The sequence below is a fragment of the Rosa chinensis genome, chromosome 5, assembly GCF_002994745.2.
Source record: "Rosa chinensis cultivar Old Blush chromosome 5, RchiOBHm-V2, whole genome shotgun sequence".
NCBI classification, from domain to species: domain Eukaryota; kingdom Viridiplantae; phylum Streptophyta; class Magnoliopsida; order Rosales; family Rosaceae; genus Rosa; species Rosa chinensis.
Window position 1 is genome coordinate 6909241 of NC_037092.1, and position 22236 is coordinate 6931476.

Here is a 22236-nt window from a genome sequence, read left to right on the forward strand (position 1 = left end):
CCTTTTGGTGGCGTTACCACCATGGTCGGAGGCTCCGCCTCTCTCTCTCCTCACACGTTGACCTCTACGGTTCCGTGCACGCCTCTCTTGGCGATTTCCTTCCTCTTTAGGGCGAATATATGGACCAGAACGTCCAGAATTGTCCCTATCCTTAGGGTTTCGCTCCTTGCGTCCTCCATTGGGGGCGCGACTATAGTTAGACTCCGAAATAGGCTTAGTTCCCACGGGTCTAGCATTATAGTTCTTCACAAGGATATTATCGTGCTTTTCAGCTACGTTCATGGCGCCAATGAGCTCATGAAACCTTGTGATACGTCCTGCATTTACATCAATCCGATAATTCTTTGAAATCATCAGTGCAGAGACGGGGAAGGTAGAGAGAGTCTTCTCGATCAACATCGTATCAGTTATGGCTTGGCCACAATACTTCATCAGAGACTTGATACGAAGAGCTTCTGAGTTATAATCAAGCACAGACTTGAAATCACAAAAGCGGAGGCTATGCCATCGCACTTCTAAATCAGGAAGCAGGGAGTCACGAACGTTGCCAAATCGCTGCTCTAGTTCTACCCATAGCTTTCTTGGGTCTTCCTCATTGAGGTATTCATTTTGGAGCGCGTCATTCATGTGCCTTGTCATGAGAATTATGGCCTTAGCTTGTTTTGCTTCAAAAGCAGTAGCTTGCTCGATTGAGAGCACGTTCTGACCAGGCTCTTGGATGGTTTCCAGAATTCCATCAGCCTTAAGATGTTGGCGCACATCTCGGACCCACCTATGGTATCCTGCGCCAGTTGTCTCGAGTGGGACAAAGCTCAACTTGTTCAGGTAACTCATCCTGAAAAACAACACAAGATTAGGGTTAGTTTCGGAGCGAAAAAGGCTACCACGAAAAACTATTAAATTTCTGAGCGTAGTCGCTTCCAAGAAATTAGAGATTTTCTGAGCGTAGTCGCTTCCAAGAAAATCGAATTCCAAGAAGGGTTTTGGATTAGATCGAAACGACGATGTATATGGTCGATCGTTTTCTTCTCAACAAACTCTAAGTTTGGAGGACTCTACAAGCTCCAAGCTTGGAGTGAGCACGAACCCCCACAGTTCGGCTATTGGTCTCCCCTATGAAGAAGAAAGGGGGGTAGAAGAAGGGATATTGGAAGTCCCCGAGAAAAGAAGAAGAAATTAAAAAAAAACTTCAAAAACGGGAACTTTTAGAAAAAATTACCTTAAAAGATGGTCGGAAAAAATCATCGCCGGAAAGTACTGTAGCGGCCGGAGTTACTGTAGCTGACCGGAAAAGTCGCCGGAAATTGGCCGGAAAAGTCGCCTGAAAAGTGGCCGGAAGTTGGCCGGAAAAGTGGCCGGAAGTCGGCCGGAAAAGTCGCCGGCGGTGGTTGACCGGAGGTTGACCGGCGTTGACTGTGGTTGACCGGCCTGCTGACGTGGCACAGGTGGCTGACGTGGCTGCTGACTGGATGCCTTCGTGGCTTGCTGACGTGGCAGGTTCCTTGGCGGCTTGCGGCTTGGCGGCTTGGCTTGCACGTGGGCTTCGCTGGGCCTGCTGGCGGGCTTGGGCTGTGAGGTTTTGGGCCGTACGCAGGGCTGGGCTTATCTGCTGCCTTCCCCTTTTTTTTTTTTTTTTTTCTTTCTGCTGGTTCGGTAGTAGTCCTTTCCGGTGGCCGGTTCGGACCGTTCTAGGCCGGTTCCGGTGGAGATTTTTCGGCTCCGGTGATCTGGGATCTGGTTGCAGGTTCCGGTGAAGTTTGGTAGCAGTAGGCAGGGAGGAAAGCTTCGAACCGGGCAGGGAGGATAAAGATATTTCCGGTGGCCGGTTCGGATATTTTCCGACCGGTTCTTGGGGCGGGGCCGCCGGTTCTGGACTCCTGGAGTTGAGATCTTCAAGGAGGGCGGCGGTGGTTTCTGGGATTTGAAGGCTACGAAATTTAGGATTTCAGGGTTAGGGCTCGTGCTGATAACGTGTTGTAGAGAAACTGAATTTGAGAGGAATTTGCTGTGTATTCTCATTGATAATAGGGGCCTCTTTATATAGAGGATTACAATGCATAGAATCTCAATCATACAAGGAAAGTAATTCTACATTGATTAGGATTCTAGATCCTTCTAATTAAATCCTATTACCTTCTAATTAAATCCTATTACCACTAGGTCAAGTAACCTAGAGTTTGGGCTAAACACAAATTAGGTTTTCCTTCAACACACCTAATAAAATAGGTTTACCACCAAATGGTTTGTCACTTTCTGTATTATTTGGATATGACAAAATGTCACGTAAAGATTTATCTAATGATTCAAAACAATGCTTGTCACACATTGGAGCTTCATCCCAAATAATTAATTCTGTATTTTCAATTAATTTTGCAAGATGGCTACCTTTTTTAATTGGACATATTGATAAATTATTTACTATGAGAGGTATTTTAAATCTAGAATGAGCAGTTCTACCTTTTGGAAGTAATAGTGAAGCAATTCCAGATGAAGCAACAGCCAAAACAATTTTTCCTTCGGATCTTAATTTGCTTATTATTGTGTGCCATAAAAAAGTTTTACCAGTTCCTCCATGTCCGTGAACAAAGAAAGTATTATGTGTTTTTTTTTTAATTGCATTAATAACTTCATTATAGACAATCTTTTGACCTGAATTTAATTGACTCACTAAATTTTCATGTTGATGTTTTAGTTCAACACAATTATAATCTAATTCTTCTGTTAATAATCTATTATTCAATTCCAACATTCTATCTGTATTCGGCATTGGCAATTGATAATTTTTAATGAACTTGATGAAGCATTAAATATTTGTTCTAATTCAAATAATAATCTATTTTTTAATTCTGAATCAGGCAAAATCAAATTTGGATTTCCAATTTCAGCTCGTATTTTATATAAAATATCATCACACATATTTAACCAATATGAATCCAATAACATTTGAGGATCTGCTACATCGCAAAATAGAATTATTGTAACAAAAAGTTGACGTATTTCAGATGCTGTTGCAACATGTGAAGAATTTGTTAATGCTTCCATCCATTCTCTATCATCACCTAATAATCCTAATGCTCGACAGGCTTCTTGATAAGAAAAATACGTTATGCCATTAACTGTTTTTATTGAATCAAAATTATGACAGCCTTTTTGAACATTTAACAACATTCTCATGAAATATAATTCGCCTAATGTAGGATGTACATGTACTATTCAACCAATAGTTCTACCTAGTTTTCTTGGCGTCCAATGATTGTCACGATCATTCCAAACAAATTTAGTTGGAAATTCTGTATAAGTTAATTCACGTGCTTCTGGATAAGTTGCATTTGCTTTAAACCAAGCAGTAAGCGTAGTATCTTCTGTGCTTTTATGTCTTATTATAGATTGAAGAGATTGGGATTCATGAAACACAACATTTTGTTCTGAAGGTAAATGAATTTGTAAGCGTTGAACAGCAGGATGTCGAGAATGAATTGGGTATTCAAATAATCTCCATACGGATTCATGTGGAGTTAAATAACGACAATTGAGATAGGTTTGAATTTCATCATTTAAATTTTGTTGAAATAAAATTCTGGCTCGATCTGGACCTTTATTAATATATTTAAATAAATATTTAATTAACATAGACTGGGAACATGATTCAACATTTATGTGAGCATTATATCTTAATAGCAAATTTGAATTATAAGGGACAACAAAATTATTTCCTATATGTACTCCATTTTTCATGACAAATTTTGTTTGATCATCACGACGTCTATATATTGGAGGTATATTTGTTTCAAATATAGTGTTTGCATTATACGGTTTTGGAAAAATTTTGAACATTTTCCATTTCGAATGCAAGGAGATTTGGGATTTATTTGTCCACAGGGTCCATGAATCATAAATTCACTAACAATTTTAAAGAGTTCTGGATGAACATTTTTATCTGGTAATTCTGCTGAAATAATAGAATCAACATCTGCCGCTGTATAACATTTGTAATCTTTTTTTAACCAGAATAGCATATGAGCATGTGGTAGTCCTCTTTTTTGAAATTCAATTGTATGTACATCTGCTTCAACTTCTCCGAAAGGTTCTCCAGATTTAATATAACTAATCATGTCTTGTAATTTCATTTTAAACATTCTTGTAATTATATCAGGTCTATCATCAGCTCTATATTTTGGTATATTTTTAAAATATCTTAATATTTCTGGCCATTTAACATTGCAAGTAAAAGTAATAAATAGATCAGGATTACCGTACTGTCTGCAAATTGCCATAGCATCTTGATAGTTATTAATCATATTTCTAGGACTTCCAGTGTGAGAACTTGGTAATATGATTTTTTTCCCTAAATCACAGCCTTTGTTGATTCCTGTTGAAGCTGCAGTACATAAATCTTTAAAAATTTCACTTCTAAAATTTTTTTGATTTTTTCTTATCCAATCTAAACGATCTTCTTCAACAGTTGCATAAGAATCAACCAAAAACTGTTGAAAAAGTCGTCCACCTTTTAACAAAATACTTGTTTCATTACTTCTATCTTGAATTTGATATGCAATATAACTACGCATTGATATTCTTTCTCTTTTTTGTCCATAATTTTCTGTGGTTTGCTGGACTGATAAATTTGGTGTATATCCATCTTCACCATATGGAAAAAGTATTGGATATTGTAATGACATATATTTTGGATGTATTTTAGAAATTCTTTGTATATGTCCACAATTTGATTCAATAATTATATCTTTATTTGAATTATGTTCCCCAATGTCACCTACAACCAAACCACCGATTTCTTCGCTTATTGGTAGTTCATATTGTTTACCATATGTAGATAAGCAATCAAGTATGGTCATATTAAATGAAGGTAGAGAATGGTTTTCAAATTTATCTCTCATGGTTCGAAATTTTTTAACCAATTCATTAATTTCGTCGAACATTTTAATAAGTCCTCGAACAATATCTGATCTAATATTTTCATTAACATGAGTACGGTCAATAGCATTAATACGATTTACAACTTCATTTTTGGTATCATATATATATAATTGTGCATATTTAGGACTATCTCCATCAGAAGGTAATATAGAACCCATCAAATGATGTACTTGGCCACTAATTTTGAAAATATAAGGACCTGATCCAGCATTTATTTTATGATCAATTGTTGCTCCCATTGATGTAAATGAAAACATTGAATTATATACTCGAATATTTTCTCTAAATAATCTGCTCTCTAAACCATTGTTTGGATCCAATAATTTTTCGAGAAAACTTGGAGTAGGTTTGGCTCGTTCTAGTTTGACTTTTCCTTTTCCGCAACAATTTGTATAAATAGGCTGTGCATTTGCAGATTGTTGTTTAAGAGATTCTTCAGACCAAAAATATGCATTACAATAATTGCATATATAAATATTGTCACCCAAATCTTGATATGTTACAATCAATCCTGCAATCAAAATGTTATTTCTTGTTAAACAATTTGCCCGAACATTATTCCTTCTAGAACAATTGGAAAAATTCTGCAACATGAAACCTTGCTTTGTCTTTTGATATGATGCTTGACCAGATGAATGCGAATATTGACCTATATGGAAAATTTGCATATAATTAGTCACATTATTCATAAATTCCTATGGCATAATGTTTGATCAAAAGAGTCTGAATCAAACCACAATTTGAGTTTTTTTTTTTTTTTTTTACAATCTCTGTTCAAAATAGTTTAAACCACAAAAAGCTTTAATTTCTTCTGTATTTGTTAATACGTTGTCTTGAAAACAAAAGCAAACTTTAGGTCGAAAACAGGTAGCTAGAATATATAAAGATGAATTTTATATGATACAATACCAGTAGCTGAAGAAAAGATTCTTGTACCTCAAAGGTTAAATTAAGATAAAAGCACTGTTAATTTGGTTTATAAAACTTTCAAATATACATCCACGTGAATAAATAGTCTGTACTAACTATAAAGAATGGAAACAGATATAAACTTTTAAATTGCAGTATCTTATCATTGCTGTAAGGTAGAACCATTTCTTGTTATTGTGTAAATATTTCAAAACCAAAACTGATAAAACTATTGTCAAAATTATGTATCTATAAAATTTACCTTCTGCAACCACATTATGAATATTTGATGCTGCACTAACTCCAACACCAGCAGTTTGTTCATGGAACACTATAACAAAAATTTAAGCAATATCAATTAGTGTATATCTGCAGAAGGAACAACAATTTTTGCTAAAACCATTTATATAAATTAACATTTTTAAATACATAAGATACACGTACATGTTTTCCACCTCTTTGAGTTAACTGGACGATCCTCATTCCCACCAAAACATAAATGATCAGATTCAGTTCTTCTCACAGCAGAGTTTTGAGTAGTACAAATTTGTTGAATCTTTTCTTGACTATCACGACTTTCAACATCATACTCTCTTAATATTCTCTTTGTTCCTCTCGAAATACCTTTTGATGCCATCACTGTATTTAAACATGTAATCATCTTAACTTTCATAAAAATCAAAAATCAACTACATAGTGTTAAAAATAAGATTAACTTGACATATAAATTCCACATTACATTTTAGATTTACAATTATAGTCTCTCTAACGAAACCATCAAAGAGGAAAACTCCCTACCCTTCCATCATTTAAAATTTTTCTATGAGAAAGTAACTCATGACTTGTTGCAATTGAGAGAAATCAAAGTATTAGTAGTTAATAAAGGATTGATATACAAAAGGAGCACAATTTACGACGGGATTCTCTAGAAAATATTTAAATAGGTAACCATGAGGGAGTTCGATGCCCAGACCACATGTGAGAGAATAAGTCCTTTATATTCAAACGAAAGCCTTAATTAATTCCACAGGAAATGTAAAGACTATTGATAATTCAAAGCGGGGATCACTCATGTATTACATCTGTTTGTTAGATCCTTGGTTGGTTTGTCAGAAGCAAAAAACCAAACCCTTAATTCTCAATTTCCACAATCAACGATCAAACAAAGCAAACCCGAAACCCAATTTCACCAAAAAAAACAAAACAATGGGAAACCCACAAATCAGAAACCCCCAATTTCCATCCAAAGACCACAACTTTAAACAAAATACAGAATAAGCAAGCCCAGAAGAACACAAAGGAGACAGTATTCAGATTCGGATGCAATCAGACCCGAGAAGAATTAAGTGAGAGAATTACCAGATTAAAGGTTCAAACTTTGGAACCCAATTGGATTGACTCGGCGACGACGCTGTGCTTTAGAGATTTGCCCCCGATCTCCCTCTCTATCTCTTCGTGCAAAGCAAAGAAACGCACCCGACTTCTTGATCTCTCTCTCTATCTCTTCGTGCAAAGCAAAGAAACGCACCCGACTTCTTGATCTCTCTCTCTCTCTATTTCTCGATCGTTCTTGATTTCATAAAGATGAGTACACGACTGTAGAAGAAAGAGGAAATCAACGGGAAAGACTCGATATATCCAGGTCGGTGGCAGAGGCTGCAAAAAAATCTGAAGCGAGGGCAAAAGCGTCAAACCATTTCGAGCCAAAACCACTGTTAAATGAACAGTATCTCTCCTTTAGTATATAGTAAATAATAATATGAGTATGTGATTAAGTGAAAAGAAGAATCATACTTTGACACGTGCATGCTTATATATATACATATATATATTATCAAAGCACGATGTATATATACTAGCCTTCTTGCACGCGCTTTGTGCATGTGAAAGGACTGCGCTCGCGTGTGCGTTTAGTTAGTTTCTTTTAAACACTTCGGCTCATGAATGCTGTAAACAATTGTTTATTGCATCGCACTTTGCACGGGCATTAAAGTTGCATTGAGTTTTTCATAACAAAAAGTTTAAAGGAAATGAACATGCCTAGAATTATTTTGAAACACACATACTTTCTTAATTATCCAAGTTAGTAGCAACCTAGAATTTAATAAACTCTAATCTTTATGTAACGCCCTGTGCATGTGAAAGGGTTGCGCTAGCGCGTGCAATGCGTCTTTTCCATTGTTACATGCATCAATTTATTTATTTTTTTACTATTATACTCATACTTGTCTTTGGTTGATAGACCAACACAAACTTAATTCACTCTCACCTATCTAAGTATATGTCAATCTCACTTCTTTTTTTACAATACTTCATATTTAGAGTTGGTTTAGTTTCATCCATGTTACCTTTAACTTTGGTATTTCATTGATCTCAAGTTACTTGTTCATTCTGTTAAAAAAAAAAAAAAAAAGTTTTAAATTTATATCATATTGCTTTTTCATTGTTCTCAGATTCCCTTGGTTTAGTTAACCACTTCTAGCATCAAATATGTAAGGGCAATCATTTTATCAGATTAATTAGCCGAGGCTTATCAAATGCTAACTAATGATTATATCGATTAGTGACCATCAAAATCATGATCTCTTATTAAAAGACTTGATGTACTTATAAAATAACAATTATTTGAAACTTATATTGATGGTAAAAGTACAAATGTACAATGTGGAGATTGATGATTTGTGAAGCCAATAAACGAAGTATAAAAATAGGAAAAAAAATATCAAATTTATTTTTCACAGTGTTTAGCCTACTAAAACACTAAATCATTTGGTCCGATCCTATTCCAAAATGCACCGGCCTATCTCTAGTACTAAGTAATTGAAGCTTTATCGTTTTGCAGAGGTCATCAATACAAACCTTGTCTTCGATAACATAAGACATGATTGGTGTGTAACCCTGCAAGGAAGCATAAAATGCATTACACTAATACATATTTATTAAACAACAGAAATAAATAAATAAAGCATACAATTGTGCCTTGTATATTATAGTATCCAAAAACAGAATATCAAACAAATATGAAGAAACATAAAAATGCAGCACAAAACTTAGTTTGAAATGCACAACATCTCATTTCACAGCCATAGTGGTATCCAAAAATAGGAAGAAACGATTGAATATATTGACAAAGGTGAGACAGATATTACCATTGGCTGATTGTGACTGAATTTGGATTTCTATTCAAACTAAACATGGTGTACCATGCAATTCACTCCTGAGCTGTTTATAAAAAAAAAAAAAAATCAAATACGTTTGAAATCAAGTAGATTTCTCAAGCACAAATTCATTCAATTAAAATAAAAAAGCCAATAGACAAAAGTGTGCAATGCATAAAAAAAATATTCAAAGTAACCTAATATATGATTCATCAACATGATAAGTTCCACTTCCCAGCTATTGTGCACCTCAATTTTATTCAATCTTTATGTGCATATGGTTCTACAAATTGATGTAAATTATTGGAAGAACCAAAATGCAAAACCAATATCAGACAAAACAACTATATTTGTATTTACTTTTCACATTTTCAGGTAAAAGTTGTCACCCTCGATAGCATTGAGGTAACCTCAACAATACTATGATATATGTAAAAGACCTGATGACAAATGAAAACGAACTCAGAAATATCAATTTCCATGACAAAGAATATGGAGAAAATAACCACGAATGAAGAGAGTAGTTAGAACCCGCATAATAGATTTAGGTAACACCTTTGTTGTCCAGATTGGTGAACCCAATTCACCACACAATAACCAAAACGTAGCACTTTCTGCAGTCCAAGAGAAAATTGAAGAGCACAAATTATAGAATCAATTACTAAACCAGAAACGATATACTCAATCAAGAAGAAAAAAAGAAACGAACCATAAGAAAATTGGTGCAATTGGAAAAACAAATTAGTTCAATAGAGAATAAATGAGAAGTTACCTGAACCATAATTATCCGAAGGAAAATCCAGAATCTATGGAAAAAGAAACCCTAAAAATCATCCGAATTGGAGTAAGGATTTTGATGTATTTGAATTTAGATTTATTTTACTCTTTTCCTCTTCTTGGCCATGTCTCTCCTTTATATGTTAGTTGAAGCCAGTTTTACTCCGATCACCACGATCTCCAAAGTCATCGTGCACATGGCAGTTCATCGTTCGTGCGACTCATGCGTCTGGCAGTTACTCGTTTGTGCATCTGGTTCTTTCTCTTTCTGTATGACGCTATTTATATTGCGTGATTTTTCTTGTATTGCTTTTACAATAGTGCCCATCGAAACCTTTTATTTATTTATTACGTGCCATGTGTTTGGCTTGGTTTTTTAGGCACTTTCATTTTTGGTGAAGCCTTTAACACCAAACTCTACGCCTCCGTTTCTAATAGTAGAGATATCATTCATCAGATCTAACATGGGAAAAGAAAGTGATTTCTCAAAGGGAAGCAAGCCCAAGACTTTGGTCCATAACTCCATATCATGTCAGAAGGTCAAAGCAGATTAAATGAAGATCACGACAGAAAAATCAAAAGAAGAGAGAGAGAGAGAGAGAGAGAGCGAGATACCTCAGTCTCCCTTATTGCACCAACGACACGTGAAATTCCCAAATTAAATAAATCAAGCTCCTGTCAGAAGATAGAGGAAGAGAGAATAAGTGACCACCTTGATTGATAATAAAGAATTGAGTAAACAACAAATCACCTTGCAACGCCAAGCACACGGCACGATTAGGCTGCAAATTTGAGAGCTATAGTCAATCAAGTCTTGCCAGCTCTGATACTGAATGTTGAAGGATGAGTTGGAGGAGGGCCTTTATTTATATTGAAAGTTCAAGGGATCACTTCATTAATTTCCTTGTTGAGATTTGGAAAATGTGGCCGGAATCTAAAATTTTCTGCTATAGCCTATATATGGCACTAATTTATGTGATGCTTATATTGATTGTTGAAATTTTGCGAACAAATATCTCATTCGGAAAAAATCAATGATCCATTCTATAAATATTTTAAAAAATATACTCAGAACAAGAATATACTATGTGATCAGCTTGCTACTGTAGGAACTTATCTGGTGGATGAGGATATAATAGTCTCAGTTCTTCATGGTTTGCCAGCACAGTTTGCTGCCATAAAAACTATAATAATAATCAAAACACTTAGATCCTCTGTTTTAATGGAAGAATTGAGATCTCTTTTGTTAATTGCTGAAGATGAGATTAATCAAACTGTGATGTCCATGTCTTTGTCCTCCAAGACTGCTATGGCTGCATTTGGTGATACTTCCAGAGCTCAAGCTACTAATGCTGCATGTGTCTCTAGTGATATGATGTTTACAAGTAGTATTGTGTTTCCTACTTATGAGTATATGATGAGAACAGCATCTTCTAATGACTTAAATTGTGGTTCCATGGTGATTGAAAATGAGAGTGCTAAGCAATTGGTTACAGAAGAATGTGTTCAAAAAGAAGAAGCAGAAGTTGCAAGTTTTATTGTCAAAGAAGAGTCCGATGATAACTCAACTTCTGATTCCACTGTGGCTGAAAGTCAGAGTGTTGAGCAACGGATTACAAAAGATTGTGCTTATAAAGACAGTCAAATTCCTCAAGATTCGAAGAAGAAACAAGCTAGAGAAGACTCTTATTCAGATAAAGAGGAGCAATTGAACTCTCAAGAACATGTTTTTCTAGATGAGAAAGTTGCTTCTAATAAAGATAAGTTTCTACAAGAAAAGAAATCTACTTCTTTTGTTGTAATAGAATCTACTTCTGATTCTATTTCAAGTTATTTTTGTTCGATCCCTGATTCATTTATGAGTCTTGGCAACAAAAGTGATAATGCAACCAACTCAAGAACATAAGCTCAGACACCTTTTATGACATCTGAGCAGGTTCAAGAGTACAATCAAGGAAAGCAAACATTTGTTGCAAAGTCAACAAGGAGTGAAAAGCAAAGGAATGATGAATTGCCATTTTACAAATGCAAAAATATCGAATCTAGTTTATCTCTTGATAATGCTTTTAGGAGGGAATATCACCAAGATTTTCATGATCAAGGTGTAAGATGTGAACAACACGATGATTATGATTACAAGCCTTAATCTCTACTTGGAGCTTATCCGATATAAGGCTCTTGGCAGTTGTTATCCACTCCTTCATATCAAACTAAACTACATTGTAGGCAGGCCTCTTATCCTTTGAAGCTATGTCAATCACTGCCGCTCATTGATCCTGGTTGAAACCAATATTATAGATTCTTGTACTGCTGAAGTCTTTAGCCCTTTTCTAATGCATTCTGATGGTAGCTTCTCTCCCATTAGCTTGAGGGAGGGTGTTAAGGGTAAAACTATAATTTTCCAATTCAAGTTAGATATATAGTATAAATATTTGTACATGATGACAGTCCATAAGTACAATTGAAGCCTCTGTATTCCATTGCGTTTTCCAGCGTCATCTCTGTTCTTCTGCTTTTCTTCATTTTTCATAGAACTCTTTCAGCGTAGACATTTGTTAATGTTTTCAATTAAAGAGGAGGATTATTTACTCTATCTTATGCTGAAAAGGATTTCTACTTGAGATCAATTAAAAGATTTCTGAAGCTTTTCCTTGGATGCTTCTTGCAATTTTAGCTCATAATTAAGAAGTGACCTAATGGTTCTTGCCTAATTGGGTGTGCTCCCCAACCTAGGTTCGAACCCCGAAACTGTCAAAGTGGCCAGGCACTGTGCTGCAATGCATAGTTGGAGTATTTCACATGCGCTAAAGGGGTTTATGTTGGGCTTAGGAAGCATTTGAGTTTCCCTTGACAAAGTCAAAAAAAAAAAAGTACTGGCAACATCCACATTGTTTCATTGTCGGAATAAAATCTTATTACAACCACCCACTTGATTGATTCCCTATCTTTGATCCTTTGAGGTATGTACCTTAGCTCCTTATCATAAATAAATTTGCTTCAGCGATGATATATTTGCATGAATATTTTGCCTAAAATTCACGCAGTAAGCTAGCTTCATTAATATTTAATTTCAGGACAGAAAGCAATCAATTACAAGTCAACAGTAGGATAGGAAGCTTGCTTAGTAACACCGCAAAGACCTCCCCTAACATTGACATCTCTTTGGATTCTTATGTACCCATCTTCACCCCAGCTTCTACCCCATGAATTTTTCAATAGCCAAAACTTCGTACCATCATCATCACTTGTTCCATAGCCAACTGCAGTTACTCCATGATCCAATTGACTTCCACATTGTCCTGTGAACACCCCACTAGAGTAAAACTGCATGGCAATTCCACTGGCATCAATTGCAACAGAGACCGGTTGGTTCGCCACGGCCTTCAACAAAGCCTCCTCATTATTCGGCACAACCTCATAGCCTGTGATCTTGGCTGCAGGTGATTCCTCCCTGTTCCTCATGCAAATCCCGTCAACTCCCTGATAAGGGTAGTTTGCTTCAGCTGCCAGGCCTTTGTTGCGGATGATGAACTTAAAGGCATAATCCATTAGACCACCCTGACAACCTGCACTCCGAGTGTCACAATCGACTAGCTGTTGCTCAGAAAGAGATACCAACTTCCCTGTTTTCAGCTTCGTAATGCCTTCTGTAGCTGCCACTGCAGAAAATGCCCAGCAACATCCTACACACACATATAGCAATACAAGCCTGAGTTAGATGCATGTTAACATCACAAAAAATGCACACTCTACTGTTCTATTGCTACAAATATATCTAAAATGTAACGTTGTCACACTATTGATGTGGATCACAAATGTACGCAAGATTCCACCCAAATCAATGATTTACTAATTAAACGTGATGATCAACCTTCTGAGTGTGGAAGCCATTATTTACTCGTAAAGGGCTTTTGTGAAATGAATCTGACGTCTATGCTATTTATGATGAACTCATGAGATGATGATCTATACACATTTGACATGATACATTATGGATCCGTCATGCGACAACAGCGTATTTAATTACGGTCCACATAATATTGATTTTCTAACAACATAACATATTAGACTAGACATTGTTGTATATATATACATGTATAATATTAATGAGACTATAATCAGGGTGGATATTAGATATTTTGGCTTACCACAGTCACCCTGGTCCTTGACAGGGGTGACAGCTCCCTTCTCCCTCCAATCCATACTGGATGGGACTGCAGTCACATTGTCATATCTAAATGATGATTCAGATAATGACATGAGATCTGGAGACTGAAAATTGTATCCACTGCGCGAGGTCAAGAATTCTTCATTAGTCTGGTCTGCAAATTCATTGATCCTTAGACTGTAAGGCTGATTCCCACCCCTGTTGAAAGACTCTATGAACTCCACATTGTCCTTGAATATCTTGAAACGCTTCTCCTTCTCCGCATGGTCCTTGTAGGCACGTCCATGACGAGCCATCCACTGGTCATGCCTCTTTAGCATTACATTGACCTTAGCATCAGGCAAAGTGCGGCAGTAGGCTTGAGAAGCCCAAATTCCAAAGACTAGAAGCACATGCAGTAGAATTGACGAGCTTTTGAGTATGAAAGCCATGGTTTACCAGGTTTAGGCTGAAATTTGGTTACTTTTTAACAGTGGAGAGGCCCAAGTGTGTGTGTATATATAGCAAGATCTCAGGGTATACTGCAGCCAGTCCACAGTGATGTGGAATTCTTTAGAGAAGGATGGACTTATTCTCCGGTGTGATCGGCAATCTGGTGCTGGCTTTGGCAACTAAGTCGCCTTCTCTATATGTTGAAACTTTCTTATGCAATTAAATAGGGGTGCATGAGATGATGTGTAATAATCAGAAAATACGTACTTACAGTTTTTTTTTGATGACATACCTACTTACTGTTACAGTGAGCTAGTTTTCGGAACTTACTTTTCCTGTGATTTTGCAGTTTGTTTTTTTAATGATTCGACAAAATTGATTAGTTGTTTAGGGTACGATCCTCTTCTGTGAACGTCTTAGATGGTGAAGGGATGACGATAATCAACCCGAATCTCCAGCTTGGGGTAAATGCAGAGAACCACTAAAACCAAAAAAATCTCAACACCCCAAACATTAACCATAAGTTTCCCTGAGATTAGGCAAAACACTACGAGATTCATTAGGGAAAGTTGCAAAAGGTACTAAGGATTTGGCCATTTGGGTTCTAGTGTACCACACTACCGCTGCTTACTTCAAGAATCTATCCAACAATTCCGAACCCTGAATATGCGTGTACAAATTGCTTCAGAGTCCTCTAAACCTTCGAGATTAACTGAATTTGAAGATTCTGAAAAGGATTGCTTTTTCAATCAGAAAACAAAATTGAAACCTATATTCCTCATACTTTAGGCCATAGCAAATAGTTGGTATTGGCGTACAAGACATATATACACAGAAAACATTTATATACATAAAAATCAATTTTCTCAAGCATGATCAAATGATTGACAGAATTTCTTTCTTTTCCAGTTCATGAATATCAAAGTTGATTCTGTACCGCATCTGAAAACATCTTGTGAGAGGTCAAGCGCGTGTTCTCTGATCTTTTGATGACGCAGTTCAATTGAATTGAGCCTGCAACCTTTCCAATAAAAGTACCAAATTTGCCGCATACATCCTTGCAAGTGAAGATCAAATAACAGTCAAACTGAGCAAGTAAGTATTCCTGAAATCAAACACAGTCAAAGTTAATTTAGATTTTAGAATAACCAAATTAATAATAGGGGAAATCTCAGGAAACAAGAACTAGTAAGTGATATGGAGATGTGCTGTCAAAAGATTGATTTGCTATTAAACTCCTACCTCAACGCTCATGAAACTATGAACAAAAGCCACATGAAACTACGCTCGGTCTGAACATAATCTCTGTACTCTCATCATTAGACAACCTTAACATTTGTAGTCATGTGTCTGCCTACCAAATCATCAAGGGCTTGTATTAACGACTTGGGGTCAAATACCACAACCACTTTTGGATCATGTACAGAGTCAACAACAATCTGCAAGGAAAAAATCACTCATGTCTGCGCTTTGATGTCCATATGAAAAATAGAGATATTTGTGGCAGTCAAGGCTAACGGAAATTGATTGAACAAAGCACCATACTATAAATTTTAAGGCTGTCACATCCATTCAAGGCAAACTGCAGATAAGTGGAGTTAAAAGCATACATAACAATTCAAAAATTCCTTGGTCAGCTAAGCATTGAACATTAAGGGGTATCTCACCATCTTTGGACACTACTAGGGTATTGATATAGTGACTGGGCTGCATCAAACTGTGAAATTGAAATAAACTAAATGTTCGCTTCATTTTAAATCAACAATTGAGATGCATCTAAAAGTTGTATGTCCAAAGGAAATACAGGGCCACCGTACCCAGCTATTGCCAATTGGGGCAGTATGCCACAAAGAGTTTGAGAAAGCATTTAATTCTTATGCGTAGCTTCTCAAATAATTTATATTCGAGAGTTCTGTTTTATTTTAATCATTCCACAAAAAATTCCTGCAGTGAGAAAAAGAGAGACTACTAATTAACTAACTTACAAGGTTCTTAAGCCAGTTATGAGGGCATCCGTATGTTCGACTTAGTGCATCTCTAATAGCAGTTACAAAGCAAGAAGCTGAGAAACCACTTGTCTCTCGATCATGGGTACCATTTAACAAAAGTACCTAGTATCAGGATACACTAAATTAATTCAACAAATAACTGGACAGGCAAAACATAATGTGGCTGTTTATGTCTCTCCATAAGACGTCTTATGGAGAGACATAAACACTTATGGAGAGACATAAACAGCCACATTATGTAAATTAACCTGGAGAACCTGGAGAACATTGGAAATTTGGCTGCTGAATGACAGTTGTATCTTGTGATATATGTAAATTAAAAGTTTGATGACTAGGTACCTTGCGGGCTTGCGGCAGGACCTGGCTTGAACATATAATCTTCCCAATGCCAATTAATGCCTAAGAAATGAGACATGAGAAATGAAAGAGAATAAACATACAGGTTTCTTATATTTCAAATCAAGCTAGCAAGCATCAGCTGGGCTCTCAAATCTTCATAAGGAAAAAAGAAGCAAATGTAAATCACTGTTAAATTAAGAAGTAGACTTTTAGATCCAGCATGCAAGATAGGACCATGGGTATAATATTGTAGATCAGATACAATTTGATTCAAAAGAAAAGGTAAAATCTTATATTATCTCCATGGAGAATTAAAAACAGCAAAAACAATAAATATCATGACTTCTTTAACATAATTAGAGATGACGGAAAACGTTTGTTTCAACTACACAATAAATCAAAGAAACAAAAAGAAAGTGTAACATATTGAGCAGTAAAGTTACCAGTGATGGGCAAACAGAAGTAAAGAGGGAATTAACCCATGCCATGGCATAAACAATGCAATCCACATTACGTAGCTGAACCATCAAAGCTCGGTTTGGAGCAGGGAGGACCTATATATTCATCAAGAAAAACTGTTATATGATTTCTAATTTCAGGAATTGCATAAGCACATAGACAAACAACATAAATTTCATAGAGTATGAAAGCATTTTGATCATTAGGAAAATTGGGAGGCAGACCAGCATATTTTCGTGAAGTTAAAATCTTTAGAATGTTAAATACCTTGGCGCACTAAAAAAAAAGGATAGTAATTTAAAGAAAGACTTAAATGTTGGGCCTTCATATAAGTACAAGAACAAGAAGAAAAGCCGATAATTGCTGCATTTCACAGCAAAGAAAGAAAACCTTATTATGTATCATTCATCTCATGAAGCAAGTTTTGGCCCTCACTTGACGTGTAGAATACCCTCTTTATCCTCGAAGAGAGTGCAGTGCTAGATTTTTAGTGATGATGATGAAAATTTGCAGGAAATCAAGAATAAACTGAAGGAAGAAGAAAAGACGATGAACATCTACTACCTTTGTTATAAATGGTAATTATACAAGGCTGAGCTGATTAACATGATGCAGAGGTTCAATTTATACTAACTGAGAAGATTATAAGTTATAACAGAGCCTTAAGACTGCTCTAACTGAACAAGTGTCCACTTTTGGATGCATATCAAGCAAAGCTGCTAACCTGGCTATCTTCATTACCAATTATACTCTTTGCATCTCCCCCCTCAAACTAGTGCTTGGGAAACCAAGGACTAGGTTGCAGCAGAGATATAAATTGTGCAATCCGAAGGCCTTTGGTGAAGTGCAGAAATTGATCAAGCAAGGAACCAATTGCAGTCAACAGAAGCTAGTGTCCAAAACTTGTCTCAACCAGGAGGAATGAGTGGTAGTTCCTGACACAGCTCCACAGAATGAGAGACCTGCCTACAATGCAGAAGAGTTTTATCCGGAGTTGCAGAAACAAATGCTTTCTGAATGGAAATTGCAATGAAAGTTGGCATGGCAAGACCTTCTCGTTCCCTTTGTATACAATCCTGTGTTGTTGCCCTTTTATTTTTTGACCTCTCTACTTCAATTTGGTTGCGCTTTTCTACTTCTTCTTTCTGTCCTCTCACACTCTTCAGCTCTTTCCCAATCTCAGCTCTTTTTTCATTTAGCTCTTCCCCCACTCTTTCTCAAAAAACTCCTTTTGCTGCTCCAAATCTTCAGCTTCCTTTAGAAGCAGTTCTTTCTGTTGGATGTATTTGTCAATTTCCTGTATCAATTCTGATTGCAACAGCTGACATAGTGACCTCTCTTCTTTACTCGCTTTCATTCGATCACTCTCCTCACTGATCTTCCGATTATCAGCCTTTATGTGCTCCACTTCAGCCAAAAGCCTAGCCAAATCCTCCGATTAACTGTTTCTTCATCATGTTAACTCTTTCTTCTCTGCTTCAAAGTTCTTCTCCTCCAATTGAACAGATTTCCCGATTTTGCATATGTAGGCAGAGTGACCATGTTTGTGACAGATTTTGCATACCATTGAAGAACTTGATGTGCCTTGCTGTTGTTGGGATTTCTTTGAAAGCACTTCCATGCACCATGACCCGGTTTCTCACAGATTTGACAGACAATGACATTGCTGAAGTTCCATGTGGCTCTTGGTTTTGCATTATTGTCGTTGTTGTTTGTACCTTTGTTATTTGGAAAGTTTGGATTGGATATAAAACAGTGTCATCTGAAACCACTATCAGAAAATGAGTTACTGACACCACTCTGCTGATAGCCATTGTTAAATGCTCCGGTTTGTACATTTTGCTGAGAAAACTGCTTTTGAGGCACCATTACATTCTGTTGTGAAACATTGTTGTAGTTGCAGCTATTCATGACAGGCACTTCCTGTTGCTGGCTACCATATGACACAGAAGAACCATTTTGAGCAAGAAAACCAGTAGACTGATGTGCGAAACCAAATTGGAATGGCAATGAGCTGAAATTTCCCTCAGTTCCCATTCTGCTGTTCATCATGAAAGTATTATTTCCCATAAATGACATAGGCTGATAATTTCCATTAGACAAGTTGAAGTTGGGCTGAAATGTAGTTGGTGAGTTAACTGATGTAGGTGACATACCAAAACCAGTGCTTGCATTCTCCATCCCAGAAAGCGAAGTGACTTCTAGAGCTCCATTAACCAGACAAGTTGGAGGAGAATCAGTCCTCCTTACCCTCACCCGCGGACTCCGGGTAAATAAATAGAAGTCCCCAACGACAAAGGAAGACTACCCCGTCCCTACTTGGTGCGACGGTTAGGCATCCTTAGACAAAAGAGTGGTCTTTCAGGATTAGTCGTTGTGTGTCACCACCTCCCACCTATCCTACACATTCGATCAAGGTTGTCACTGCTAGTCAACTTTCTTAGTTCTTGCGCTAAGGAAAAGAGCAAAGAAAGTGGACTCGTTGAGAATGATTCTGATCTAGTTCATGGCCTATTAGAAGTAGAAGTAAAAGCTGCTCCGGTGGGATCCTCCCAGACAGAAAAAGATTGCAGTCAGTTTGATAATGATAGAGTGATACTGCTTCTTCGGCCCGAGAAGTACAGCCTTGGCAAGAGCGGCGTTCTGCGGAATATATGATCCATGCTCCTTTAGGTTCTTTATATTTCGTGGGTGGCGTGCCTTACGGCCCCTTTCTGGGAGTCCCGCTCTTTAGGATGGCTAGAGGTGACAGGAGAAGAAAATTTTCAATTGTAAATCGATTTTAGACGGAATGAAAAAGGCATATATAGTAGAATTGTAACTATAGAATACAACCCTAATCGAAATGCATACATTTGTCTCATACACTATGGGGATGGTGAGAAAAGATATATTTTACATCCCTGAGGGGCTATAATTGGAGATACCATTGTTTCTGGTACGGTTCCTATCTTTTTATCAATGGAGTTTCATTTGGAAGTTAAGAATCTCTCTCTCTACGGTCGCATAGTAATGCTTACTTTCCAATTGAAAAGGAGGACCGCTCTTGCCACATCCTAACGAAAACAGCGGCAGTCATAGCGTTCTGTGGTTGCAGGGGAAGCATTATATTGATACACATTAGTCATACCAGAGGATACATAAGGCTTTATGCCATTCAGAATAAGACCATGATTACCAACAGAACGAAACATGCTTGATTGCATACCCAAAGGTTGAACAAAACCAGGGGAAGACATCAACCCTGAGTTCATGCCATAGTGATGGTTAGGGGTGCAGGCTTACAATTTCACATTCAGCAGACAATAACAGGGACCTTACATCCTCCATTCCATTATTCCAATGTAGTTTTTGTTCCTGATAATTTGCCTTGAATGAGCATATTCACTAGGAAGGCCAGCTAAAATTAATGTTTTGACATCCTGATTTGACACGCTAACACCAACAGGAGGTAATTGATTCCTGACATTTTTAAATTGCAACAAATATTTGTCTGTAGAATCTGATCCTTTTCAGATATTTTGCATAGTAGATTTCAATTGCATAATGTGAAATTAAGAAATTGCTGCATAATGTTGTTTGAGAGTGATCGCTCCATACCTCTTTTGACAGCCAATTACCGATGTAAGAGCCTCAGTTGAGAGAGTGTTGGTAATCATGAATATAAAAAAGATATCTTGCTCCAGCCATTTTTCATGAACATCTGAATTATCAGTGAGAGATCCATCAGCACCAACAAGAAAATGTAGTGGACATGGGTGAGATCCATCGACAAATGTCCACGGAGATAATGCTGCATCTGGAAAACCCAGATAGAGACTGCATTGCAGGTTTGATTTGAGATTGCCATTACCCATTAGAATCTTGAAGATGAGGTCTGGATCTTGAGGATGAACAGTTGCAAGGATGAATAATCTCCGATCTTGAAAGAATTTCCCTATACCAGAAATTTTTAGGTGCTACCGTCAAACCAGCTGGCAATCCCAGCTGGTCTCACTCCCCAGTAATATTTTGACACGTGGACTCAATAAATATTTAATTAACTTCTAATATTTGTAGAAAGACAGTTTTAGACTCTCTCTCTCTGCTTTGTTCATCGTCATCTTCCAACTTCCAGATCCTTATTCCCTTTTCAACACCAGGTCGCGATCAATATCTAGTTCTCCTCAAAATCATCTTGAAACAGTCATACATTTAGCAATGGCTGTTGTGACCAACAGCGCCGAAATCTATTCTTTACGGGATTCGTACCAGTACATCGCATGAGATCGATGATAAATTGTCAAATATAACTCCAGAAGTTGGTCCAATATAGAAATTAACAATAGAGATATACGAGTGTTGATTGGTATTTGATAAACAAACAATAATCCAATCAATAAGATTTAAATTCATTCACATGTAGATGTAGAGTTTCACCAAATCCAGTTTAATTATATTGTTTAAAGCCTTAACTGCAAAGTTGTGCCTCCAATTCCAATTGATCAAAGAACCAGATTCCAATTGCTTCCATCAAATTTGCAAAAGAAACCTCAATTAATGGATAAGCAAGATGAGGATATGCATCACAGTAGCCATTGACAGAAAACCCATATCGATTATAACAAAGACCCAAAAGGGTCCTTTCACAAAAGAACTGAAAAACTGACTTTTATTTGTGTTATGCAAAAGTCCACGTGTCAAAACATTACTGAGGAGTCAGACCAGCCGGCAATCCCAGCTGGTTTGACGGTAGCACCTGAAAATTTCTCCAATCTATACCAGAGAGGCTTATGAAAGAGCCTTAAGACTACTGTAACTAAACACGTGTCCACTTTTGGACGATGTTATAATTTCCCACCAATTATACTCCTTACATGCAGGAGCTGAAGAGCTTCCCTATTCCACAATAAGCCATCACTTCAACTTTATGATGACAAGTTCTGGAATGTTATTCACCAAAAAAAAAAGTTATGGAATGTAACCCTGCAACTGAAACTAGAGCAATTGCTATGGTGGGGAATGATGGGAGCTGACTTCTACTCTCTTTGGAATGCTAGAAATTCTATTC

At 36.8% G+C, this 22236-nt stretch overlaps 2 protein-coding genes and 3 long non-coding RNA genes across 7 annotated transcripts; 1 reads left to right on the forward strand and 4 right to left on the reverse strand.

Annotated features, from left to right (window-relative positions):
• Window positions 1-4345: 4345 nt before the first annotated feature.
• Window positions 4346-7452, reverse strand: LOC112203018. The gene is made up of 6 exons (XM_040505694.1): window positions 7204-7452; window positions 6289-6483; window positions 6107-6175; window positions 5534-5584; window positions 5106-5446; window positions 4346-4378 (listed from the first exon to the last, which is right to left on the reverse strand). The coding sequence occupies exons 2-6, from the start codon at window positions 6479-6481 to the stop codon at window positions 4346-4348; spliced, it is 687 nt and encodes a 228-aa protein (XP_040361628.1). The 5' UTR covers window positions 6482-6483; window positions 7204-7452.
• Window positions 7453-8495: 1043 nt separating this feature from the next.
• On the reverse strand, window positions 8496-10007 carry LOC121053157. Its single transcript, XR_005810930.1, has 4 exons — window positions 9775-10007; window positions 9558-9616; window positions 8994-9066; window positions 8496-8742 (listed from the first exon to the last, which is right to left on the reverse strand). It is a non-coding gene; the product is annotated as an uncharacterized LOC121053157 (long non-coding RNA).
• Window positions 10008-12836: 2829 nt separating this feature from the next.
• Window positions 12837-14378, reverse strand: LOC112203019 (zingipain-2). Its single transcript, XM_024344048.2, has 2 exons — window positions 13928-14378; window positions 12837-13462 (listed from the first exon to the last, which is right to left on the reverse strand). The coding sequence occupies exons 1-2, from the start codon at window positions 14376-14378 to the stop codon at window positions 12870-12872; spliced, it is 1044 nt and encodes a 347-aa protein (XP_024199816.1). The 3' UTR covers window positions 12837-12869.
• Window positions 14379-15162: 784 nt separating this feature from the next.
• Window positions 15163-20923, reverse strand: LOC112202810. Of its 3 annotated transcripts, XR_005799098.1 has the most exons (8): window positions 20787-20923; window positions 19343-19925; window positions 17911-19227; window positions 17171-17281; window positions 16728-16787; window positions 16365-16490; window positions 15622-15818; window positions 15163-15484 (listed from the first exon to the last, which is right to left on the reverse strand). It is a non-coding gene; the product is annotated as an uncharacterized LOC112202810 (long non-coding RNA). The 3 variants fall into 3 exon arrangements; XR_005799097.1 differs by having other exon boundaries at window positions 17911-19925; XR_002937583.2 differs by lacking the exon at window positions 16365-16490 and having other exon boundaries at window positions 17911-19925.
• Window positions 20496-21236, forward strand: LOC121048996. The gene is made up of 2 exons (XR_005799099.1): window positions 20496-20637; window positions 20799-21236. It is a non-coding gene; the product is annotated as an uncharacterized LOC121048996 (long non-coding RNA).
• The last annotated feature ends 1000 nt before the right edge of the window (window positions 21237-22236 follow it).

What these genes read in the sequence shown, in the direction of transcription:
- LOC112203018 (XM_040505694.1), bottom strand. Translation starts at nt 6,481, where the DNA reads ATGGCATCAAAAGGTATTTCGAGAGGAACAAAGAGAATATTAAGAGAG. An exon ending in ATATCAAAAGACAAAGCAAG is followed by an intron (nt 5,447 to 5,533) that starts GTTTCATGTTGC and finishes TTTTGATTGCAG; the next exon opens with GATTGATTGTAACATATCAA. An exon ending in TTTTCAAAATTAGTGGCCAA is followed by an intron (nt 4,379 to 5,105) that starts GTACATCATTTG and finishes TATGTACTGCAG; the next exon opens with CTTCAACAGGAATCAACAAA.
- LOC112203019 (XM_024344048.2), bottom strand. Translation starts at nt 14,378, where the DNA reads ATGGCTTTCATACTCAAAAGCTCGTCAATTCTACTGCATGTGCTTCTA. An exon ending in CAAGGACCAGGGTGACTGTG is followed by an intron (nt 13,463 to 13,927) that starts GTAAGCCAAAAT and finishes ATGTGTGTGTAG; the next exon opens with GATGTTGCTGGGCATTTTCT.